The sequence below is a fragment of the Macaca thibetana genome, chromosome 2, assembly GCF_024542745.1.
Source record: "Macaca thibetana thibetana isolate TM-01 chromosome 2, ASM2454274v1, whole genome shotgun sequence".
In the NCBI taxonomy this organism is placed as follows: Eukaryota; Metazoa; Chordata; class Mammalia; order Primates; family Cercopithecidae; genus Macaca; species Macaca thibetana.
In genome coordinates, this window is record NC_065579.1 from 130,819,647 (window position 1) to 130,847,129 (window position 27,483).

Sequence of the window (27,483 nt, forward strand, 5' to 3'; positions counted from 1 at the left end):
TGTCCTCCATTGAGCTCCACATTTTCACAGCTGGAGTGAAGAAGGTGTCTTGGCAAGACTCCCACAAACACACACTCAAAACACACATCCTCACTCCCATATTTGCCTTGACATCATCATCTCTGCTTTCACGAGGTCTTGACTCCTGTGTACATAAGGCATCAAGCCTACAATTCTTAGGTCACCCCTCATTGCCCAAACCTTCATCTACACATAGCTCTGCATGTTCCTGTATCTGAAACCACTTCCCAACCCTCCACAGCTTGTGAAATTCTTCCTTGTGCCTCGTAAAACCAAAGTCAATCATCAGGAAAATCTTTGCACACTTAAAGTTTCCTCTGAAAGTCCCCCTGACTGTGTTATTTCAACTGACGTTTGGCTTCCATCTGAAGATGCTTCTCTTCTCTGGCTGAACTGCTGATTCTTTTCTCTAATATCCCTCTTACCACTAGGTCTGTCAGTAGGGATAGAGTGTTCCCATCTCCTCCATGCCATTTCCAGACGATCCCTCCTCTCTCATATCTAATTCCTCTGCCATTAAAATCGTGCCATGAGCCCACATTATTCATAACTTCTTTATTGCAATCATGTTCTCATCCCCTAAACTCCAACATTTCTTGAAGATTTTACCCTTAGGTCACTGTAATTCTCTGCATAATACTCCTGTCATATATCTTGGCCATTTCAGCCTTTGGCGAATTTGGTATTCAGTACTCAATATCCTGATTTGCCAGTTTCTTGACTTCTTTCCTTCCATTGCCCTTGTTTATCGACCCATCTTAGCCAATAGCCACGCTGCCGAGATGACTCTTTTAAGACTTTGTCAATGTCTAAAGTTGCCAGTTCCACCCGTAATCTGATTTTCAACCTTCCCAACTTTTGACTGCCTAACTCACTCTCTACAGTCCATGGATTCCAACAATAGTTTGACTCTGCTAGATACTATAATTCACGAATCCTAACAACTACTCCTGTCCTTCTCCTGCTTCATCTTGTCATTCCCTCTATACGGAGATAAAGGCAAAAAACATTTCTTCCCATTGACTTTTAAGTCACTTGCTCATCACTTGCACATCACTTTCCCCCTTATTTCATTCATCTGGTGAAATCTAAGCCATCGTGAAATCCAAACCAAAATTTCAATCTAGAGAAAAATCCAACCATGACACCTGCTTTCACTTTCCAGTTAATGACCACTGACATCAGTGGTCCATTAAGTGGGCCATTAATGTTTCCTGACATTAAGTCACCATGAAGTTCAAAGATGTTACTGTATTGTCGGCATCTTTAGTCTGGAAAGGTCCTCCGTATGTGGAAAAAAGTATGAGCTAGTATTTTTCTCCTATAAACGTCAACTAACTCATCCTCACATATCTCAAACAACATTTTCCTGATGCTTTAATATGATTTACATTATAAACTGCTTGATACTTAGTTCTGATTCAGGTCTGATTCATTGCTTAGTCCCTGAGCCAGGATGGACTTTGCCTGTACTTGTGATGTCAGGCTAATTGGGCACTCTGACTAACTAGATGTGTTTCAGTTGCTTACCTCTAGAGTCATTTCCCCCAAAATAATTCCAATGAAACGTTAAAACACACAATAAAGGCAGCCTGTTTCTTTTTCCAATCCCATCTATCACATACCATTGGATTTCTGTTTTGCTACAAAGTCCTGAAAGTTTTGGCCTTTTATTTTTATCTTACAACCTAGACCCACTTCTTAAACATTGCCTAGTTTGCCTTTCCCTTTTAAAATCCACCAACAATCACTTTCTGTGTTGAAATTATCTCTTCCTACATCTAACTGTGGGAAGAACAGCCTTTTCATTGTGCTGTCCTCTGAGGACAAGCATAGAAGCACTTTTTTTCTTATTTTTGTGTGACTTTTTTCTCCTTAGTAGTTACCAGTTTTTACTACAATTGTGATTCCTGACAATATATGACATTTAGAAAATAAGGAAAAGCTATTAATAATATCACCTGAGCCAGAGACAGCCACTGTTAACATTAGTAGATTCTTCTAAAAATTTTTTCTTATACAAATCATAAACACACAGAGATGGATGAATATTTGTTAATTGTGGATAACTATTTCACTTTACAAAAATAATACAACAAGCACTTTAAAGCTTTTTCCCTACTAGTCATTTTAGAGAATATTTTAACAAAAAAATGAAATATGGAGAACAATTAAGATTTCAGAATTTGCAGAGTTTGCATATTCATGATCTGTTTTTTAAAATTCAGGTCTCCTGACTAAGATGCTTATTTTAATGCACAGAAATAAGTTTTTGTGGATACCACCCTAAAGGGGAAAAACAGGCTGACTCTGGAAGCAAATAAGAGAGTCCTTCTTGCCAATATGACCTAGGGAAAGAGACAAATAGTGAGAAGATGCATCTCCGAGAACCTTCAGGCTGGGTCACTGTAAATCCTACTGGATTTGACTCAACCCAGGGCATAAGTAATGTTCTTACAGCATTTCCTTAATGAAGATTCCGTATTGAAAGAAGATATTGCATGGACAATGTTGGGAAGTCAGAATGCTCAATTTCTGCATTTTCTTCCTCTGAACTGCTAAGATTGTATTTAGAGACAGGTAGGGTCCAATGTGCATGCTCTAATCTAATTAATGTACTTCAATCATCCTCTTCTATTTTGCCAGCAGGCAAAGCCCCTTCAGAATACCTAATTATTATTCCAGACTCCTGTCTTAGTTTTCATCAGTGGACTTGTATATTTCATTAACTTCAGTCCTTCTACCACCTCTCCTTACCAAGCCCAGCATTGTGATACCATGTCCTTTACTCTTATGTTTTTGAAAGCAAAAGAAGAAATACATGCATTTTTTGTTATTCATTCTTTTATCTCACTAGTCTTTTTCTGCAAAAATTTGAGGTCTCAATAGATATTGAAACAGACTTTCACCCTTTTCCATGAAATAAATAGTTATTGGTTGGTGTTCATATACTCTATTATTATTCTATGTTGATAAATGGTTATGTAATGGCTGCATACTGGGAGAAAAAGTCCTTGCAGGTAATTTTGTCTGCTAATTACATATAAATTGGTTAAGCAGTCATGCATATTAATAACATCATTTTCAACTGATTTGACTTATCAAAATTATTAAACTTCTACCTGGTCATCTAAGGCAGGACAATTTTTCCACAGGATGTGGAGTTGGAGGGCAATGGTTTCAGCAGGTATTAGATTCTCCTAAGGAGTGCGCAACCTAGATCCCTCGCATGTGCAGTTCACAATAGGGTTCACACTCCTGTAAGAATCTAATGCCACTGCTGATCTGACAGGAGGCAGAACTCAGGTGGGAATGCTCTGTCACCTGCCACTCACCTCCTGTTGTGCAGCCAGATTTCTAACAGGCCACGGACCAGCACTGCAGCCCAGGGGTTGAGGACTCCTGATCTAAGGAGTAATCTCAATCTTTGTCTCTCTCTATCCAAAGCAACCATAACTGTATTATATAAAAATGATTTATGTATGTATGCATTTTGCATGTGCTTACATGTCTCTGCACATACACATGAATTTATATAAATGCAATTGTTCTAGTAATCAACATTTTTCTTTAAAACTTTTAAGTTATAAAAAATTTCAAACATACGGAAATGTCTAGAAAATATTATAAACAGATGTGTATTTAAATATGTGTTAATGTTTTTGCATTTTTGCTTCATATCTTTTTTAAAGACATAAATGTACCAATACTGCCAATTTTCATCTCATGCTTTCTTTCCCTCCCTTTCCAGAAGTAACAACTTTCCTGAAGTTGGTGATAAATTTTTGAAGTGTGGCTTGGAATTTTTATTATCTTTGTTTATAATATTTATATAAATGTCATCAGAGTACAATTTCTTTGGCACGTTTTTCACTCTCCATTCGGTTTTTTAAATTCAGCTGTATTTCTACATGTTTACTCCTTTTAACTGTTGTGTAGTATTTCATTGAATTAACGAAAGAAGTTTATTTCATTTCATCAAAGGAATGAAAATAAAATTTAATCCTTTTTTTCAGGAACAATATACTATAAAGGTATTTTTATTTATATACATTAATTTCACTTGTTTTTATTAAGCTATTATCATGTGTCACACTCTATCATGTGTGGAAGTTACAGTGCTGATAAAACAAACATATCCTTGCCTGCCATAAGTCTATGTAAGCAGTAGGAGAGGGATCACATAAATATGTACAGCTTAAAAAAATTTAATAAATATTCTGAGGAAACTCTGAGAGACTAAAATGAAAGAGTTATTTATTGGAGGCTCAAGAAAGCAGGATCAAGATGGATGAAATTTCCAATGAATGAAAATTAAGGTTGATCAAAACTTAGTTATCTATTGGGGTTTTTTGTATCTAATGCCACAATAATGTACTGAAATAAAGCATGAAAAAAAACCCCATGATGTCCAGCAGTAAACATTTATTTTTGATCACAAATTTTGGTTTACTCAATGGTTCCTCTGGTCTTGTTGGGGTTCAGTTATACATTGGTGGTCACATATGCAGTTACGTTGATTTTGCTGGGCTAATTCATTATGTATTGTTGGCCCAGGCTGAGGCAACTGAAGTGATTTATTTCTTCTGCACATGGTCTCTCATGCTCCAGCCTGCTATTCCAGGCTTTTACCGTGGTAGCTGCATGGGGATCCAAGAGCAAGGGGATAGAAGGCTACACAGCTACTTGAGGCATATGTTCAGAACCAATATATTGTCACTTCTATTGCATTTTTTTGGCAAAGCCAGACCAGATTGAAGAATGGTGAAAGAGACTATACCTCTGATGGAAGATGCTGCAAAGTCATATTGCAATAGGATACAGGAAGGTGAAAAATTAGGACTGAGTTGTAATCAATCTCCCATAGTGATATGAGGAATGGGGTAAGAATATTCCATAGACAGAAACACCATATTTAAAGCCTTTGAAATTGGAAGGGGCTAAGACATTCAAAAATGAAAAAAGAAAGAAAGAAAAGAAAAGAAAAGAAAGAGAGAGAGAAAGAAAGAGAGAAAGAGAAAAAAAGAAAGAAAGAAAGAAAAGAAAGAAAGAAAGAAAGAAAAGAAAGAGAGAGAGAAAGAAAAGAAAGGAAGAAAGAAAGAAGAAAGAAAGAAAGAAAGAAAGAAAGAAAGAAAGAAAGAAGAAAGAAGAAAGAAAGAAAGAAAGAAAGAAAGAGAAAGAAAAAAGAAAGAAAGAAAGAAAGAAAGAAAGAAAGAAAGAAAGAAAGAAAGAAAGAAAGAAAGAAAGAAAGAAAGAAAGAAAGAAAGAGAAAGAAAGAGAAAGAAAGGAAGGAAGGGAGGGAGGGAGGGAGGAAGGAATGAATTGTGGAGCATATTGAAGAAAAAAGGGAATGGTGTCAGAAAAAGCTGGAGAGATTGGCAGGGTCCATATTATGCTGGCCTTGTTGCTAACATTCAGGATTTTGAATTGTATCCTAGGAACAGTAGAACTCCATACAATTTTAAGAAATGTATTATTTAAGTGATGACATTATCTAATTTATTATGTGATTTAATAGATTATATATAATCTAATTTTCAAATTATTTTTATTATTTTTTGGAGTCAAAGGCTCACTCTATTGCCCAGGTGGAGTGCAGTGGCACAATCACAGCTTACTACAACTTCAAACACCTGGGCTGAAGCAATCATTCTGCTTAAGCCTCCTAAGTAGCAGCTGAGTCTGCAGGCTTGCACCACCATGCCTAGCTAATGTTTTTTATTTTATTTTATTTTATTTTTTTATTTTTATTTTTATTTTTATTAGTTTTTGAGACAGGATCTCACTCTGTCATCCAGGCTTGAGTACAGTGGAGAGATCAAGACTAACTACAATCGGGATCCACCTAAGTTCAAGAAATCCACCCTGATCAGTCTCCCAAGTAGCTGGGAATACAGTCAAGTGCCACCATATCCAGCTAATTTTTAAGATGTTTTTGTAGAGACAAGGTGTCCCTATGTTGCCCATGCTAGTTTTGAATTCTGGGGTTCAAACGATCCTTCTGTCTTGACCTCCTAAAGTGCTGGGATTACAGACATGAGCCACCAAGCCTATTATAGAATCTAATTTTTAATTAAAGTTCTTTGGTTTATCTGTATTAAAATATCTTAAGGATTATAATTTTGTAAGCTGTGAAATAATCTGGGAGGTTATTGAGTCATTAAGATGTTAGACGTGAAAGTGTGGGTGAGAGGTAGCAATGGAGACTTAGAAAAGTGAGATATTGTTGAGAAATTTTGGATGTTAAACCAATAACATTTGCTATAAGGTGGGATGTGGGTTGTGAGAAAGAGGACGGTGTCAAATATGGCCAAATGGATAATTAATGTTTAGTATTTACTTTGATGAGGAAGACTTGAAGAACTACTCTGAATAAAGAATTAAGAGTTCAATTTCAGAGATGTCCTGAGGTTGGATATAAGGGTCTGCATTGCCAACAGAAAATCTGTGCTAACCATGTGAATCTGAGAATTATCTACATATAAATGTTACTTGAAGCCTTGGGAGTAATTGAAATCACCAGGAGTAAATTTTTCAATCAAGAAGAAAAGAAGGCAAAGAAATAAATCCAAAATAATTCCAATGATTAGACATCAGGAAATATAAATAGAAATGTTCATGCTTTTAAATGGCTACATGTCATCTGATTATATGTCTTTACCGTAATTATTCTAAACAAATGTCTCTTATTGGACTTTGTTAGGCTTCATTAGACAGTAATGAAATAACTATCTATTATATATTTCTTTACTCATTTGCCAATTATATGTGCACAGTAGACACTGGGAAGTTGAATTGCTGGGAAAAATAGGTTATACATTTTACATGTGAATGCATCTTGATTAACAACCCTTGAAAAATGGTTATGCCAAATGATACTTTCAACAGCACCACCTGAATATGCTATTACATCAATCTCTCTTGATATTATATATTGTTTAATATGTACTATTAGCAATCTGATGAGTGACAAATTATTGTTGTTTTCATTTGGATGTCTAGGGTTGCTAGTAAAATCAAACTTTTCTCATCTGCTTATTGGCAACTTAAAATTATTTTGTAAATTTCCTAAATAGGGTCTTTGCTTAGTTTTCTGTTGAAGGATTCAAATTGATTTCCAGGAATTATTTTAAATATGTTAATATTTTTCTTTTATGAATTATGTGAAATACCCCCATTTTTATTTTAACTTTGCAAGTTGTATTTTTATGATACAGAAATTTTGGCAAAAAAATTGTTTTGTAATTCAATTTCTCTCTCATTTTCTTTATAATATTTTTTTGTGGCACATGCAGAAACATTATTTAAGCCCTATGATAATAAAAAGTATTTTTGGTCAGTACTCTTATAATTTCATTAATTACTTCAAGGCCTTTGATTCACCTAGAATATTTTGTAATGAGCCTGAGATAAACACCCAATCTTGCTTCCCCAGCGCTACCCTGTGAAATTTCCCCAATTCCATTTAATAAGTAGTTCAGTGTTGGCAGAGGCCATTTTCCACTTCAAATCCAAGAGATTTTCTGCTGTGGAGGCAGTACAATATAGTAGTTAAGAGTGAAGTTTCCAATTACTCTAAATAATTTTCCCCCTTCACATCCCTCCCGGCAGGGTAGAACACTAGCTGGTGAGAGCGAGCTGTTCTACAAAGCTCAAAGCTACACCAAAGGGTCATATTTCTCTTCTAGAGAAAGCCCATTTAACAACTAAAGACAAACTTTTAAAATGGCAGCACTGCCTAGATCTTAGTGGTTTCTAGTGCCTTATTCTTCCTGTAAATAGGTCAGATACAAAGGTTTAAAAGTCAGCATTAAGACCAAATGCAGCATCTAAACTACAGAAAGTGAGTGAGGAGCTGCCTTGAAGTCCATTCTATCAATTTCATTTTAACCTGATTTATTTGGCTATATGTTTGCCCCCTCTGCATTTCCTATATCAAATCCATCACAAATCATTCCCCTCCAAGTTGTATTGGAAAAGCAATATATATGATTGAGATATTGTTAACAACAAAGCCAATTCTGGTCCCAGAGCTGTTAGATTCTGATTGATAAAACTTAATATTTTGAAGAGAGGAAGAAAAAAAAAAACTATTATTCCAGCTATTTTATTTGTAGTGTGGATGAAGTTCCTTTTATCTCCTCTACTCTCATTGTAGCGGTGTGACTGAAATACCAATAAATTATTGAATGCAATATCCAGATGTCCAGATGATTTTTTGGTGCTGTTGCTACTTCTTAGTGAGCAAGAGAAAAGAGAGTTGAGGTTCTGCAAAAAGTGTCAAAGCTTAGCAATAAAATAAGATTTCATTGAACAGAAACTAATGAAATCACTCAATTTATTTCCCTTTCACTGTTGTAATGCAGGTAAATCTTGCTTCATACGAGTCACAAAGCTTGAGTGTGCAGTGGCCTGACTCTGGCATTGCATGGTTTATGTGTGAGGGACTGGAAGAGTAGTCATAAATACCTTTAATAAAAAAGTGTGGGATGAAGCAGCTTAGTCTTTCAAATAAAAGAAGTTTGAGTGTCTGGGGATCATGGCTGTTTAAAAGTCAACTTTCTCAACTTTTTCTCCTCATGTCACCTTTTTAATATCATTGGGTTCCCTGAAGACCTATATCTCCAGTTCATCTTGGCACGCTTAGTTTCAGGTTTTATCTGCTCCATGGGGGCAGCTACATTTTTCTTAGAGTGCTTTCATTTTCTTTTATCAGATGCACTTTGTAGCTGTGTCATAGATTAGCCAAGCATGCCTGATTGAGATATTAATCTGAAGGAGTGTTGGTTATGAGATAGACCCAGTGGTCAGCAAACCTTTTCTGTAAAAAGTCAGGTAGTAAATATGTTTGATTTCCAGGCCAATGTCTCTGCTGTTATTGGGTAAAAGCAGCCACCCATAAACACATGAATATGGCCATGTTCCAATAAAACTTCATTCATGAAACAGACAGTGAGTAGGATTTAGCTCATGGGTTGCAGTCTGCAGAGCACTGGAGTTCACTCAGAACACTTTATAGATGTGTCCTGCCAATGATGACTGTTAACATTTATTAAGCATTTGCTAAAAATTCTCCTTAGATAATCTCATTTCTCATATTATTTACTAAAACTAAAGTGTGGGTACTATTTATAACCATATTTATAGATAAATAACTGAAGAAGACAGAGATCAAGTAATTTACTTGTACATGGTAGAAGGGCATTTGAACGCAGGCTCACTCTAGGGCCTAAGCTTCTAACCACTCTGCCATAATGCTTTTCTAATTAATTAATAGAAATGCAAATGCTGCGAAAATCCATTTTGTTAAGATATTTTTGTCTAAGTAAGTTTTTTTTATTTTTAATAAATGAAGTGTCACATATGTTTCAGCTTACTATTCACAGGACACTAGATTACCATTATTATTTAATGGTAACTGTTTAATTTCTATTTTGGGAAGATTAACCATGAATTTATTGGCAGTGGAAAAACAAAAAGGACTAGATACAAGATGCATAAAGTCACCATGAAGAGATGAAAACAGACAGGGATCTGGACTTACATGAATTGAGTCTTTAAATTCTGGCTCTGTCCTTTACAACGTATGACTTTGCATGTTACATTCTGAGCCCTAATTTTTTCATTCATGACACTAGAAAAACACAAGCTCTACATCTACATTAAAATTATTTTGAGAATCTATTGAATTACTAAATGTAGACATGCTTGTATAGATGTATCCATATATAATAATATTTGCAGTATACTATATATCATTATATATATACACAAACACACAATAGTATATATTAAATAGTCATTTTTTTAGAGGAGTAAAGAAATTCTTTGTTTAAATGATATAAGTTAAAACTGCTTTGAATTTGGATCAAAATTTTAGAGTAGATTTTCGCAGGTTCTGAGGCAAAAAGAGTTCTTGAGGGTCATGTAGGCCATGCCTCTGTCTTCAGGAAGAGATATCCTTAAGCCAATGCAGATGAGATCCTGTCTATTTCTTTTAGAGAAGCAATTTAGTGAAAGTGCCTATAAACCATTTGCTGATAGAAAGAGAACCTCTTGAATACAAATTGAGTCCCTGATTGCAAGTGATTTTGTGATGACAAGCAAGAGAACTTTTCACAAACACAGAATATCAAAAACAATTTTTTTGTTTGTTTTCGTGAGTCAATTGCCTGTGTGCCTGTGGCTTCCAGATGGGGGTTCCGATTCAAAACATCCAGAGTCTCCATCGGTACTTAATATGCAACATAACACCTCTTAGTGTCTAGAGGTGAGTCTTAATATTTTATACCATTAACCGTGTAGTCCCAAAGATAGATTCAGGGCAGATGTTTGATGTTTGGGTTGCTGAATATCATAGCGAGTTTCTCTGCCTATCTTTGACATTTTCGTAGCAGTAACCACATCACCCTTCTTATCATTGGTGCTTTAGATAATAATTCCCTGAAGGAAAACAAAAATTGAGGTGATTTAAAATACATTATGATATGGTTTGGCTGTGGCCCCACCCAAATCTCATCTTGAATTGCAGTTCCCACAATCTCCACCTGTTGTGGGAGGGACCCTGTAGAAGGTAATTGAATCATGGGGGCGGTTACCCTCATGTTGTTCTCTTGATAGTGAGTGAGTTCTCACGAGATCTGATAATTTAATAAGGGGCTTTTCTCCTTTTGATTGGCACCTCTCCCTGATGCCGCCATCTAAAGAAGGACGTGTATGCTTCCCCTTCTGCCATGACTGTAAGTTTCCTGAGGCCTCCCCAGACATGCTGAATTGTGGGCCAATTAAACCTCTTTCCTTTATAAATTACCCAGTGTCAGGTATGTCTTTATATTCTCTACTTTTTGAAGAAAAAATTAAGAAACTGGCTGTTCAAACTTAATGTGAAGTATCAGAGAACTCTATGTGTCATGGGGAAATAAAATTAGAGAAACATTGGTTTGCCACCAGTGGAAACTAACCAGTCTTGTCTATTTAGTTCATTGTTGCATTTTCAGCTGCTAGAGCAGTACTTGGCACCTTGTAGTTGCTTAATAAATTTGGCAGATTAGACCTGCCTTAAATGTCTACAGCACACTCTCTTTGTTTGGCTTTCTGTGAAAGCAGATCTCATGGCAAAGACATGAACTAGTAGTGTATTTAGGTGGTATTTTCAGAAGTATGGTGAAGGAGTAGGTAAATAGATAGGGAAAGGAGAAAACCCAAAAATTCAGGAAGAATAGGGTAATTAATTGGTTTTCACTGTGGGCAATTGTGTCTCCGTACAGCTGAGTGCCGCCTACAACTATCAAGCACATCTCATTATTAGCCCAACATAGGCCAAGTAAACTGGGACATTTACTCATTACCTTCTGTACCTCACTGGTTAAGGATCAGTCCTCAGGACTTCCGTTGCTAGCAATCTGGCCCGCTTTCTATGTAGACAAGTATGTATCTGTGGAATAAAAAATAGTTTCTCAGAGCGATCTCAGGCAGAGCGATCCAAGTGCTGGAGGCAGCAAACCCGCTAAAGTAACTTTCCCCCAATGTGACAGGTAACTACCTAAATGTGTTGAATAGATATGGGATATGGGGCACCTACAGTGGCTGCTACAATTATACCTTAAAAGAACTATAACACTTTTGGTTTCCCATGCAGCAGTCATAATATGAGAAAATTCAAGAAATTAGCTTGATATTTACATTTTATCACATAATTTTAATTTAAGAGATCACAGTTTATCTAATAAGACAAGAAGAGATGTAAAAGTTCAGAGATAGCAGTTCAGGAATTTCACTTTTTTTCCCATATACTTGGCCTGAGTAATTCTATGAGTAAATAGGTTATTTTTTAGTTGTTCCTGGCAAATTACTGGATATGTGATTGGACTGCACTTACACTATCCTTCAAATAAATGAAAAACCCAATTGAGACAATTGGACAGTGATGTCCTGGATTAATTATTATACTGAAGATGATAATTACAGTTTCTGCCTGTCTTATAAATGAGCAGTCCTCAGTTGCCAAATAGGAACCTCTTTCCTGCAGTTACAGATGTGTGGCATTGAACATATCAAACATCTGAAGTAAGAGTCACAAGAGGACTTCATGGTAGGCTCAGAGAGAGAGAAGCTTATGCAGTGTTGTGGCTAGGATAAGCCAAAGCAATATGCAGGCTGAGATGTTATGGGGGCATGAACTGTAAGTAAAAACAAGGAGACTGATCTACTGGGAAGATAGTGGAGCAGATATTCGTGCTAAGCAGAGTTAACAGAGACTGGGACACCTGTAGATAAAGGAACCTAGAGAGGGAGGAAAAGGATAATTGGCAGGTGTCCTTCCTGTTCCCAGGTATGCTTCCTGTACTTTGTTGGTCTGAGATGTCTCTTGATCCTTTTTAACTCCACCCCCGCTTTAGTTTATACTACTTTAAGTGAATTTTGTTTCCTGGCATGTAAAGAGACCTGGCACAAACAATGAACACATAATAATCATCGTAGCAGAAACTGAAATGAACTAGAAAAATCAACCAGTTGGTCGTTTAGGCCTTATGGCATTGTGCTAAAGACTGTAGGTTAAACTTTTTGGGATTTGAATCTTCATTCTATTAATTAATAATCAGTTCAGTGACCTTTTGGCATGTTTTTTGAATATTTCTGGGATTTAGCATTTCATGTATAAAATATATGTAATAATAATAAATATTTACTATACAACATGCTTATATAGTACCCACATATATAGTATAAATTTTATGAAGATTAAATGTAAATATAAATAAATCCAAGAAGATAATCGGTATAATAAAAAGAAAAATAACTAAAATAAAAATAAATGTAATAAATCTACATATCAGTTAAATCAACTCCAAATCTTTGTAACAGTTATAACTTATTTAGGACCATTTGACATGTAGTTTTTAAACAAGTTACTTATTTCATTTAAGTCTCACGACAAGCAAATAATATACATATTTTTAGAACATTTTATAGATCCATCCACCCATTCCTCTTTTCAGCAAATGTTTGAGTGCCCTTTGTATATTAGACACTGAGCATATTCAGGAACATTGAAAAAAAATGAAAAGTACCATTTTAAATGTCTCACAGCTTATAAATCCAAGTACTTGATTCAAGCACAGATTTATCTGACTACAAAGCCCAAACATTTTCCTTCAACTATGTGAACACTTGTTCTTTTTATGTAAAATAAGCAAGCTTTCCGTCTGTTTGAGGGTTTTTCTCTCTCCCCTGGGCCCCAGTCTCTTATAACCTAATTTTGGAAGTGACAAGCCATAAATTGACCAGACTCATTTGGTTGTGCAGACTAATGCTGACACAATGTGGCTATACACAAACCGGTGTATATTGGAAGAGGTTCATTCAGGGCCATTTTGCAGCCTAGCTACCATATCGTTTTTCCAGATCGATCCTAGCCTCTTCTCTAAGAAATCTTTAATCAAACAAATATTGTCTTTTCCTCTCTTCAATTCCTAAAGGAAATATTGTAGACTCTGTTTGTAGTATTTTCTATGCACTCACTTGCTTTAGAGGTGTAATTATTTATTAATTTATTAAACATGTACTTGTTGAATACCTGCTTTTTGTGAGCACTGAACTAGTTATTGAGGGAGAACAAGGTCCCTGTTTTCATGAAGCTTGTAGTCTATTTAGAGCACATTGAAATAAAGTAAAGCAATAATCATTGCTGACAGTAACTGAGCCTTTGGGGAAAAATACAGAGTGATAGGGAACTGCTAGGTTAGATTGGTTAGCCAAGGGAGGCTTCACTAAGTGGTAGTAGCAAGTAGGCTGAGGTCTAAATGTCAAAAAGAATCTCGCCATGCAAATATCTGGGGGTAAGTTTTCAAGCAGAAGAAACAAGAAGACCAAGGGTCATCGGGGGGAAGAAACTCATTATGTTCTGAAAAACAGGAAAATAAAATGGCAACTGTATTTGGAGTGTTCTGAACCCAGGTGAAAGGATGGGGTAAACAGGGCCATATCATATGGGGCTTTAAGTAACTTAGTAAACTATTTAAATTCATCTTTATTTCTCTGAGTTGATTGATCATTAATCAAATTTTTTTGAGTACCTACTATGGGCCAGCAGTTACTGGTACTGCAAAGGGAAACCTGTACACATTTTGTGGAAAGGTGGTGATACAAACAAACAGTGACAGTCAAGTAGGGTTATTTTTTTAAAAGATTTTATAAATACATGAGTTAGTAAACAAACTCTACATTTAAATTATTGTTATAGTAAATTATAATGCAATGCAAGCAGTTCACCTCTTTTTAAACTTATTGAATCAACCAACATGTCCTGAGCCAACTGTCTTTGAGGAGCAGCCATATAGAGAGAGGTTGAGTGGTTGATGTCATTTGGGACTAAAAGTTCCAGTTTCAGCTTTGACTGTAACCTATAACTTAAACCAGCTTCATTTATATTTTTTAAATTATTTTTAAATTTGATTTTTAATCAACAAATAATTGTATAGATTTATAGGGTAAAATGTGGTGTTCTGATATATCTTTAGATTATGGAATAGTTAAATCAAGCTAATTAAGTTTGTCACCCCACATACTTGTCATTTTTTGTGGTAAAAACATTTAAAATGTACTCTTCTAGCAATTTTGGAATATATAATACATTATTATTTATCATTGTTACCACTCTGTGCAATAGATCACTAAAGCTTATTCTTCCTGTTTCACTGAAACTTGACACTCTTTGCTCAACATTTCCCCATTTCCCATGCACTCCTCTCCCCCAGCCTCTGGTAGCTACCATTCTACTCTCTACTTGCATGAATTTAACTTTTTTGATTCCTTGTATGAGTGAGATCATTTGGTATTTGTCATTCTGTTGCTGGATTATTTTACTTAGTATAATGTCCTCCAGGTTCATCGATGTTGCCACAAATGACAGAATTTCCTTTTTTTTTTTAAGGCTGGATAGGGATAGTATTTTATTGTGAATATATGCCACATTTTTGTTATCTATTCACCTGATAATGGACACTTAACTTGCTGTTGTGAATAATGCTGCAATGAACACCAGAATGCAGATATCTCTTTGGCATACTGATTTCAATTCCTTTGGATATATACCAGAAGTGGGATTGCTAGATCATATGGTAATTCTATCATTAGTCGTCTCAGCTAGCACTCTCTGTGTCTTCACCTCTAGATGAAACCTAGTCACTGTTCTCTGGGAAAATCAGTGTCAGTTAATTCCAGTGTAACCCAATGAACAGACATTTCCATGACCACTTGTGGCTCCAACTTTTGCTGAAGTCCCATTCTCTGCTCTGGGTCTTACAGTTTTCCCTCCTTCTCCATCCTGGTTCTTACTCAAGAATATAAATCTTTTCTTAATTCTGTCCCTCAAACAACACACTTGATAAAATAAACACATGCCTATAGATTTTTGTTTGTAACAAAATGTTTGTAGACATTTAGTGGAGGAGTATTGGCGTAAGAAAACACAAATTACTACAAGCAGAAAAGACTATTTCTAAGAGTCCTTCAGCATTCTAGATCTTTATTTTCTTTTTGTTTCTGTTTTCTCCCCTCCAAGTTCTTCTTCATGGCAAGTGCAGTCAGACCACTTTGGTTGTCTCGAAGATGTCTTTTGTTCTGATATGTCATGTCCTCTGGAGCTCAGATGGCCCATCTTCCTCAACAAGGTTTTTAAGCTTCAGCCTGAAACACAAAAATCCTTTGTGTTTTTTGAAATATCAATGTACTATCTATAATATTTTTTATTTTTCCCAAATTGGTTTGATTTTTTAATGAGTAAATTTGTTTGAAAAAAAAATCTTTATTACCACTGCTTCTAGAAAGCCAGTGTCATTCATCACAAATAGAACAAAACTTTAAAAGGCAATACATAGTTATGAAAAGTTAAAGGTATTTGTTTGCATAACACCTAAGTTCATCACACATACAACCAGTGATCTCTCTCCCACACATTGGTAATGTCTCTTCTGCTTATCTCTCAGGCTTACTATCAACATTAAAAATGATGACAGAAATGAAAGTGCTTTGGGAAAAAAAATGAGATTTTATTTAATAGTCTCTCTTTCCCTCCCTCCCTTTATCTAAATGATAATGCATGCAAGGGTCCTTATCACTGAACCTAATTCTCCTTAGTTCTGAGCTGGAGAAAGCTGCAAAGAAAATGCAGATTGCAGCTGTGACTCCAAAGACCTTGCTTGGAGTAAAACAATTCAATGGAAAAATGTCAGTATTTAGCATCAACCCTGAAGTCACTCTCCCTAATTCCAATTGGGGAAGTTCTTGCAAATTGAAACCAGTAGGATAAAAATCTCTGGTAAACTCAGAGTTTATGTCCACCGGAGGTCTTTAAAAAAATGTTCTTGCTTCACACTTCTTGTATAAACAGAAGCATTAAGACCTTTACCCAGGAGCTCTGTCCCATTACCTCCAAAACTCGACCTTTTGTATTTTACGTGGGTTGCAAATTTTGCAATCTAACTTTCTGATTAAACCATCAAAATGAATAAAAGTGCTTATTAAGGGCTCTGTCTATGAAGACCATAGCAAGTATAATGGTTTGCATAAACCACTCTTTCCAAGTGGCCTTGGGCCTCACTCCATTGAAATTACTCTCCTTTACTCTAATGAGACTCACACATGTGAATCAAGAGGGAACTATAAATGCAGTTATTCTTGAAAGGGCACAGGTCCACCTAATTTGCCTCCAAAACCAATACCTTCAACCCTCTTTGCTGATGACCTGGCACAGGAGCTAATTACAAGTGAGCTTCCGGCCATACTCCCTCAGACCTCTGGGAAGCCAGTGGTCAGCCTGACCTTTTTTTTTTTTTTTTTTTTTTTTTTTTTTTTTTGGAGACAAGTCTGTCTCTACTACCTCCACACCCTGGGTTCAAGCAACTCTCCTGCCTCAGCCTCCTGGGTACCTGGGACTGCAGGTGCAAGCTGCCATGCCCCGCTAATTTTTTGGATAGCCTGAACTTTTTTGTTACCTACCACATGCTAAGACTTAAGTACAAGGTCAGGATGTACTTTCCCAAGTGACAGGGCAGACTGTGTTCGCTTGCTCTTGGGTAAAAAGAAACTGTTTGCAGCCCTCGTTTTCCTCTCCTTCCTCTACCTTTTTTTTCCCTCTCCCACCATTGAGTAGGCACAGTGGTATCCTGAGATGAAAATGAATCAGAGCTGGGTAGGAGTCCCTATCCAATAAAAGGCCTACTTTTATTTTTTTAGCTATGTGGTCTTGAGCAAATGGCTCAACCTTTCTGAGCATTGGTGTGTACATTTATTAAATGGGAGACACATGGGGTACCCACATCTCATGTTGTTTATGAAGTTCAGGAATTGGGAAAGTCTCAGTAATTAAGAGTTCCGTGGCTCCTGTACTAGGAAGCCCGTCTCATGGTACACCTCCATAGCTCTTGGTTGCTGCCATCAAATATTTAACCAAAATCTAATAAACACTTGATATTGGACAAAAATTGGAATGCTGATATCCAAGTAGGAAGTAAGAAGGTTTTTTAAGAGTTTATAGTGTCGAATCCATTTACAGTCCAAGTTAAAATTTCTCCTTCTTGGGAAAGGTAAAATAATATTTATAGAAATTAACAAATAAGTGGAGAGCAAGTGAGTTGTTTTTTAGTTCTCCTAGGAATAATGGACTCAACAAGTTGATCTTTGGATGAATCACTTTAGTGTCTGCAATGGCAATGGAATATACACATTTCTGTTGCCATTCAGGGCTTCCTCAGCAGAAACCTCACATTTCTTTCTGCAAAAAAAAAAAAAAAAAAAAAAAAAAAAAAAAAAAAAAAACACATCCCTGATGACACCGCTGATTCCACACTTTCCTACATGCTGCAGTGCACCCTGAGGATGATTTACCTGAAGATTTGGCCTTTTCTGGATAGTCCCCTTTTTGCCCTTGAACGATATTTATATCACTTATTAATCCCAAGAAGCACAAATTGCCCGTAAGAAATGTCTTTGGAGATTATTGACTACAAAGGTTTTGACACTGTCCTCCCTGCAGAACAAAAGATGAGAAAATTAACATTTGCCAAAAGGCAAAGCTCAAGACTATGAGAAGCAGGGCAGCCTAGGATTGTTCTGGCTATTGTATGACCACCCAAGAGGTCACTTCTGCCTCCAGCTGGTCTGTGTAGCTTACTAGGCGTGAGGCTCACTCACCGTCAGTCTCACAACTTGTGTCAAGTTGGTGAAACATTCTCTGGCATAAAATACAGTGTGATGTGGCAGTGCTTGGAATAAAATTCACATATTTTTTACTTTAGGTCTCCTTTTTGTTTTTTCCATTGATTCACAAGCATTTAAGCTGCTACTGAATGGGCACAGAAGTAAGTCCTGACTTGGTCTTCAAGAAAATATGTCTGGTTACATCATCCAACACTGAGATGAAAGCTGAAAAAAAAAGCCAGTTTAAAAGTTCAAGCTGGGATTGGTGGCACACACCTCTAATCCTAGCTACTCAGAAGGCTAAAGCAGGAGAATTGCATGAGCCCAGGGGTTTAAGGTTACAGTGAGCTATGATCAAGCCACTGCACTCCAGCCTAGGCAAGGGAGTGAGACCCTGTCTCAAAAATTATAAAATAATAACGTAAAAATAAAAATTCAAAACATCCTAATTTTGTTGATGTGCCCTCATATCATCTATAATATAATTAAAGTCCCTCACACCATGTATTTTGTACTTAACATCTTCTACACACTTTAAATATATTATGTCATTTTTTTCTCTGAGGCAGGTACTATTGTTAGCTAGCTTATTTTGAAAGTGAAGAAAACGGAGGTAGAAAGATACTAAATAATCTGCCCTAAATCAATAGCTAGTGCAGGCATGGCCAAGTTAGCATTTGAATACAGATACTCTGACCCTAAACTTGCATTTTTGATCATTTTGTTCCATCACTAAGCCTTTTAAGGAATTCATTAGTGGGTTATTTAATCTATTTTGATGCTACCTACATCACCTTCCTTTCAGGAACACCAAAGGCCACTTGCCTTTTACTAGTTAAGTAATCTGGCAACTCAATGTATCCTATGCAATTCCATAACTCTCTTCTGTTTCTCTCATCTACTTTTAAATGTAGGAAATATGCCAGCTTAGTAAGAAGCAAGTTTGAGTCTAGCCCACATCTAGCACTTGTATTTTTATTTTTGTCCTAAGTGTCACTGTTCTTACCACCATTTGTCAGGCAAATGAGTCCATTATAGAAAATCAAATCCAATCTGACATGTATGTTATCATAGACCAATTACCTAATTGATATTTCATATTTGTGTACTTGTTTAATTTATGAAATGCTTACCTCTCTGAAAACTTAAGTGCTGGGCTGTTAGGAAAAAACATGCATTATGTGCTCCTTACTATTATCCTATTTTTTCATAAAAAAATGCTTCTCAGTGAATTCATTATATTCCCAGAAAAACAAGAAACAACTCACTTTCTCTCTACTTATATATAAATTTTTATAAGAATTCTTTTACACCCCCAAAAGTGAGGAATTTTAACTTGGACTGTAAATGGATTTGACACCAGGAACTCTTAAAATAACTTCTTACTTCCTACTTGGATATTAGCATTCCAAATGTATGACCAATTCTAAGATTTAGCTATTGCCTCTTTTACAGTGTTTGACAATAGCATTGTGCTTGATTAGGTTATGTCATGTTGTGTTACTGAGTTATGCTAGGAAACATAATAATATCATGAACACCATGACTGAGTATGTAGCATCCAGAAAATGATGGTGGAAAATGAAACTGGTTTCAGTAGAGACATTTCTCTGTGTCAATTAATAAAGGCATGGGAAAATTAATTAGTATAGAACCAAAAGAATTCCACTCAAGAAATAGGAAATAGCAACATGAACAATTTTGGTATTACTCATAACTGGTCCTCTTCAAAGAAGAGAAGTACGGAGAGATACAAATTTAGAATAACCTCACTATAATGTCTTGAGATTCTTAAGAGTGTTTTAATACTGAAAGTTGCGTATATTGTATCTGGGAGTTCTGTGAGACTTGTGCAGAATTAGAGATTTGTTTTCTTGGTGTCTTTTACCATTTCTCTTTCGTTGGGCAGAGTATCGACATTTCCTTGCCCAGCAAAATGTTTGGCTGTAGGCCAAAACAAAATACGTATCTTCAACATGGGAACCACATCACAAAGGTGACCAAGTGCCCCAAAATCTTGTTTACTCCAGAACAAGCTTTCAGTGCTGAAACTTCTTCAGAAGGATTCTCGAAGGGGGGAAATAGTATTTGGTTGGCGGAAAGCAGAAAACAGGGTAAAATAAATCATGGAGTTTAAAATGAGATCTAATGTCTTTGAAGTGACCAATAATTGAAATTGCTTCTGAGGTGTGGAAAGAGAGAAAAGGTCTGTCTGGGTGACGTTCTAGATAGAGAGGCAATATGGTCTGGTGGTTAAGCGGATGCCCTCTAGAGCCACAATATTTGTTTCTTTACTTTGTCTTTGTTTGTTTGTTTTTGCTTTTTGAGACAAAGTCTGGCTCTGGCACCCAGGCTAGAGTGTGGAGTGCAGTGGTGTGATTTTGGCTCACTGCAACCTCTGCCTCCTGAGTAGCTGGAACCACAGGTACATGCCACCACTTTAGTCTAATTTTTATGTTTTTAGTAGAGACAGGGTTTCACCATGTTGCCTGGGCTGGTGTCTAACTCCTGGTCTCGTGTGATCTGCCCACCTTGGCTTGCCAAATTGCTGGGATTGCAGGCTGGAGCCATGGCGCCTTGTCTAGAGCCACAGCATTTGGAATTAAATTTTATTTCCTTTACTTATTACCTGTGTGAACTCACACAGATCAATCAATTTCTGTGTGTGACAGCAGGAGCAGAGAGAGCTGAACTTCTTGGCAGATGAAAGCGGAGGGACATTTTTCCCCCTGCTCCTGAAAGAGCAACTTGCAGTAGGGAAGTTATAGAAGAGAGACAGCAGACACAAGCAAGTAAGAGGAGTAACTAAAGGACCTTTAGGAACCATATATCTAATATTTGATTCTAAGGTGTTCGAGCTGCATATGAATATATCAGTAAGGCTGACACAGGCTCAAAATTTGGTAGTGGTGGTGCATCACACCTCTGTGTATGTGCTGCGGGGGTGCATACCTCTGTGTCGGTCAAAATAAGGGACTACATTCTATGTTCACATGCAGATACAGGGAGAGATGTAAGGGTGGAGATAAATCAAGAAATATAAAGAGATGTACAAATAAGGATTCAGAGGATTCAGAACATCAGAAACAGAGCCACTTCTAGAAACTACAAATTCTTGGGGGGAAAGAAAGCACCTTTTCCTCTCCCCTAGAAATTTGTACAACTCTTTGGAAAAGTGCTAGGTTTTTGATTGTTTGTTTGAACATGAAGTATTAGTTTATGTTAATTTTATAAATTATAAGTGGCAAAGAGGCCCCAGGTAACATTTGGAGAGCAGGACAGCAGGCTGAGTGTTTGAGTGTGAGCACTGGAACCAGAGTGATATGGTTTGGATGTATTCCCACCCAAATCCCACCTTAAATTGTAGCTGCCATAATCCCATGTGTCATGGGAGGGACCCTGTGGGAAGTAATTGAATCATGGGGGCAGATTTTACCCATGCTATTCTCCTGATAGTGAATCAGTCTCACAAGATCTGATGGTTTTATAAAGGGCAGTTCCCCTGCAGAGTGTCTTGCCTGCCCCTGTGTAAGACGTGCCTTTGCTCCTCCTTCACCTTCCACCATGATTATAAGGCCTCCTGAGCCATGTGGAACTGTGAGTTCATTAAAACTCTTTTTCTTTATGAATTATCTAATCTCAAGTATTTCTTCATAGCAGTATGAAAATGGACTAATACACAGACTCTCTTTTTCAACCTTATCTGGACTCATAGAAACTGGGTCAACTTTGGTCAATGGCCAATCATCTGTGAACCTCAGACCTCAATTTCCTCCTTTACTAAATGAACTTGACAATGGTACAGGTGATTGTGAGGATTACAGGTGATTCTGAGGATTCAATGAGTGTACTTATCAGAGCATCTGACATATAATAGCTATTCTCCATATATGAAAAAAAATGAAAGAACAAAGAAAAAATTTAAAACATTATAATGAAATAATTCATACAGAGTAAATGGGAAAAAAAATGATATCATTATTCAGATTTTTAACAACTCAGTTGAGTGTACTATGTCCTTCTCTAAGCATGCACATTTTTCTGGTGAATATTTTCCCGATCTCCAGCTTTTCAGGTGCTGTCTTCTTGGTCTTGATCAATGGGCCCTGGGTACCCATAGCCTTCCTCAAAGCTTATGAGACTTGGCAAACCACTGGCCTCCTTCTGTGTCAGGGGTTGGCACTGCCAAGCGCATCCTCTGATTGTGATCCTCAGGCCTTGGCAGCAGATGTACAGTTTTCTTGCTTTAATTAGGCTGAGATTCATTCTTACATGTGGCAGCTGCAAAGATATATTCTCTTTACAATTAGATGTTACAATACTTGTATTGCCTAAACCTTAGTTTTAAGTACATTTTGGTGGCCCTTGTCCCTCCTTTGCCCCTTGGTTGCTTCAAGAGACAGCATATGGCCTAGTAATTCTTTAAAGCTCATTTTATGGGCCATTCTCAGGCACTTCCTGCTGGCCTCTGGAACAGAGCCTTGTTTGTGACTGCATTTTTGCTTATGCTCCTGCCAAATGCTTCCTCCAAAACCAGCAATAAAACCACAGGACCTGATAAGCCATGGCCATCAGAATGGTTTAATGAGAGCAACCTCAACAATCAAGGTCGTTAATAGCAACCATCACTGCAGGATTTGTATCCCGTGTGCAAGGGCAGGCTGGGCAGGTCACCTTTGTGGTCTATGAGAATATCTCCAAATATTATAGAATTTGAGACCATCTCAGAGAACGATCTCATTCTAAGCAATTTTCTTTTAAGCAAAAATGGATAAGACAAAAATAGAAACTGATGGTTCTCTCTGGCCTCTCCTTGTAGAAGAATAAATCTAGAGTTCTTAAAGGTCTTACAGAGCAAAGAAAATATTCATTGGGTGCTTGTATGACTACCTAATTCAGTCACCCTTGCCTCAGAAAATGATCTGAATTAAATCTTGTTTCCAGCCAGCAGAAGGGTATTTGAAATACAGATTAGATCTGTACAATAGACCTTGTTCAAAGCATATTCACATAAGATGACACATAGTTTAAATAAGGCAGAATTATATCTTGTCTATGATCTATGTGCTATTAAACAGTTTTAAAATGTGAATTATTAATTAAAACCTGTGAACTAGTAACATTTTGGAATGACTGTTTTGATAGCTAACAGGACTTGTGTGACTTTTGAGAGGCGTTGATTTCCTTTCATGTCAGCTAATAGAAATCCCATTGTAATCATAAAAGGCACAGAGAAATTATGTCACAAGCGGATGCTGTTTAAGTGGAAGTGAACACAGAATATATTAAAGTATCAGTGTTCTTATCAACAGTGTGTTATAATGACTCCTGATTAACACTGAAAAGATGATTGATGTTCCTAGGACTGTGGAGCACTGACAATGTGACATTGAGAGAATTCAATCAAAAGCTTGTTAATTTCATAGACGCATTCAATTTCTCATTACTCCTTTGTGACAGTGTTTGTTTTTGTGACCATTACAATGTAGTCACAATTTAATGGGACCTTTCAAAAATAATAGTAAGAAAAAAACCCTTAAAATTGTCACCTATGATGATTATTACTAGAAACAGAAACAATGATTTCAATATATTAATTTTTCATTTTAAAATAAAGTTTATTAGGCTGATTTTTATTCAGGAGTCACATTTAAACTGATACAAACTAAAGGACTCCCAAGTCAAGGCAATAGTTCACATCAACAGTGCCAACATATGTAGGCTGATTTAGTTTTTCCATGGCCAAAGAAGAAAGGAAGCATATTTGATGTAAATTCCTCTATGAGAAACATGGTAGGCATGCCAGCTTCTAAATTAGTATAAAGCTAATGACAACTGATTGAGAGCAGGTGGAGAAAGGGAAGCAGGTGTAGTTGAGGATCAGTAGAGTTTATCTTAGTCAAATACTTTTGTTATTAAAAGTATAGAAAATATAAGACTTTCTCAATTTACGTATCAGATCTGCTGAATCTATCTTATTGAACTCATACTTTACATGGATTGAAAAGCAATGCTTACAAAAAGAACACTGATATGGGAAGTAATGTAGTTAGCAGAGATAAACCGTGAATGTTTCAAATAAGATCATCTACCTCCAAAAATTTTTTTGGAACTAGAATGTGATATTTAGCTTGTATTTTTAGATTAGTCTATCTGAACTTTGTATCAGTCAGAGGAAAATGCATGGTTGGCCCTAACCACTTGGAATACCACAATCATGGTAATTACCACTACCAAGTAGTTATAATTACCAAGTAGTGGTAATTACCAATACTCCAGACTTTAGTCTAGATACTTTAAATTCATTATTTTATTTAATCCCCATAACAACCCTGCTAAAAATAGGTGTGTTTATTGCATCTTTTATCTTCCCAAATGACCACCCAATGCTCTCCCATCAGTTTGATTGAAAAATTTCAAACCACCATCGAAAACTTTCTCATCTAACCCAGCAAAAACTCTGCAGTCCATCTTATATAAGCACATAAAAGTTTTGTTTTAATTTCTCTTTCCTTACAAAGGCCAATCCTTCCATGTGGGTTCTGATTATCACCCTTCAGGCTTTACAAGGACCTTATTTTATCTGTTTCCTGAATAATCAGTCTCTTTCTTTACTTGATCATTTATTTCAGCATAGTGGCCTCACCCTCCAAACCTTTTGGTATTCTTCCTAAATCTCACCTCTTATTCATAGCCAGCTCTAAAGAGTTCTCATGACTGTGATCTCCATGTCCTTATCTGCTATCTACTATCTACTTCTCAATTAATATTGGCTTCTTCCCCAGACTCTACTGAAGCTTTTCTTGGCAAGATCACATATGACCAACATTGTTTTATCTTTAATGTTCATGTATTATTCCACCTCTAGCTTTTTACACAAACACTGTCTCTCTCTCATCTCTGTGGGTCCTCTACCTCTAAATATGGAGGTTTTCAAGCTTAGCTCCTAGACAATTGTCCACCAATTTGCTCATGCCAAAAGTTTAAGAGTCACCCCAGCAGGTTTACATTCATACCTATGACTTCAAATGTGGTGTATATGCTGATAAATCCAATTCTTAGCCCTAAGCTTGTTTTCCTGCAACTAGACGGTCCCATCTGGGGGTGATGGGAGACAGTGACAGATCATCAGGCATTAGATTATCACAAGGAGTGTGCAACCTAGATCCCTCACATGCGCAGTTCACAATAGGGTTTGTGTTCCTGTGAGAATCTAATGCCACTGCTGATCTAACAGGAGGCAGAGCTCAGGAGGTAATGTGAGTGAAGGGGAGTGGATGTAAATAAAATGAAGCTTTGTTTGCTTGCCTGCCACTCACCTCCTGCTGTATGGTTTAGGGGTTGGAGATCCCTGTTTTATAGTATTTGTAATATTGTCACTTAGATAGTTCATGGATAAAACAAATTTAATAGATCCAAAATGAAATTCTCGAATTCCTCTAAACAATACCAATAATTTGTTCCAATTAGACCACAGTAAGGTTGTTAAAAAAAATAAACAAAACTAAAAAAACTACAATATGTAATCTTTAGAAGACTTTAAAAGACAAAGAGAGATGTAAGTAAAGATGAGTAATCTCTACTTTCACATCTCCCAGCCATTTCTCTAAGATAACCAACGTGCATTTTTTTAAAAGTCCATTCTGTAACTTTATGCCAATTTAGTAAAAAACTTACATTAGTTTTTTACTGTTTTTCTTCCATAATAGGATAATGATGTATCAATATTTAGTGACTTTTCAAAGAACATGACATTAAGAATGTTCCAAGTCAAACCATTTAGATTTGATGTATTCTTTCTAATTTTCAATGACATGACATTCTATGCATGTTCCAGGTATGATTCAATGATGTGCACTGCTATATTATTAAATTATTTCCAATGCATTTTATTTGTATTTTAAATTTAAGCCAAATGTATTATACATACATAACCCACGATATCCTGCTTACTACTGCGCTTTCATTATGAAACTTTACCCATTATACACTAATAACACTGACTTCTATTCAATACCACAAAACTTCCCTACATTTTTTTAATCCAGAAATTTAATACTGTTTTTTTCATTCTGGAAGCAATGCTTTCCCTGTACCTTACCATCATTGCATGGCTGTCTCTCATCTGTCAGATCAGTGCTCTCTTCTTTTCTTTTACAGGGTATCTTAGGGTAAAAAGTTAAACTGATGGGACAGAGACCCCAAAACAAATGCCTCAAAACAAAATAGAAGTTTACTTATATGTAACAGAATGATCTGAAGTTGATGTTCCAGATTAGCTATGTTTCTGCTTCAGGTCCGCTCAAATACCCAGGTGAATGGTGGCTCTTTTGTGTTCAACAAGTGGCTTTCAAGACCTCCCATATCATTGGCAATTTGGCAATTTAGGTGGGTGTGGTGGTAGGTGGATCAGGAACATCAAAATTTGTGGAGATTTCCTCTCAAACATAGTAAGTGAAAGTTTCATTCATCATTTTTTCTTGCCATATTTAGCCGCAAAGAAGCCTGGGAAATGTGATCTCTGGTTAGACCAGCATGTTTGATCAACAAATCTACTATTATGGGAGATGGGAGAATAGATCTTGGTAGACAATTTCAGTCTACACTCAAGCACACTAACCACAATTTGTAAATGATGTATGTATTTCTTTTTAAAACAATATTCTGGTCTTCCTATTAGGTAGTAAACACTATAAGGGTAAAATACCTGCCTGTTTTATTGTTTTATTCACAAATAAACCTTCTCCCTTTAATACAACTTCTGTCTTTCAGTATGTCCCTTTTTTTTTTTTTTTTTTTCCTCTTTTTGAGACCAGTTCTAGCTCTGTCGTTCAGGCTGGAGTACAGTGGCACAATCTCGGCTCATTGCAACCTCCGCCTCCTGGGTTCAAGCAATTCTCATGCCTCAGCCTCCTGACACAGCTGGGATTACAGGCATGTGCTACCATGCCTGGCTAATTTTTGTAATTTTAGTAGAGATGGGGTTTTGTCATATTGGCCAAGCTGGTCTCAAACTCCTGGCCACAAGTAATTTGCTTGCCTCAGCCTCCCAAAGTGCTGGGATTACAGGAGTGAGCCACCACACCCGGACTAGGAGGTTAATTCATTAAATAACTAATTGAATGAATGAAAGGATTTTACAGGTAAAGAAACTGAGGCTCAAAGAACTTAAACAATTTAGGAGAATGGGTGACCATTCTTCAGAAAGGTGGAAAGATTTATGCCTCAGATGGCTTAACAAGGTAGCTAGTAAGCACTCTTTCA

At 36.6% G+C, this 27,483-nt stretch overlaps 1 protein-coding gene across 6 annotated transcripts in view; it reads left to right on the forward strand.

The window, feature by feature from the left end:
- CNTN6 (contactin 6) overlaps positions 1 to 27,483 on the forward strand; it is a 306,119-nt gene that overhangs the window by 157,366 nt on the left and 121,270 nt on the right. The window contains exon 1 of one of the 6 annotated variants that reach the window (XM_050778572.1): positions 26,079 to 26,533. The exons of the other annotated variants lie outside the window; for them this stretch is intronic. Within the exon in view, the coding sequence (XP_050634529.1) occupies positions 26,485 to 26,533 (49 nt within the window). The 5' untranslated portion in view covers positions 26,079 to 26,484. Of the gene's footprint in view, positions 1 to 26,078; positions 26,534 to 27,483 lie in introns of those variants that run through there. 6 annotated transcript variants of the gene reach the window in all.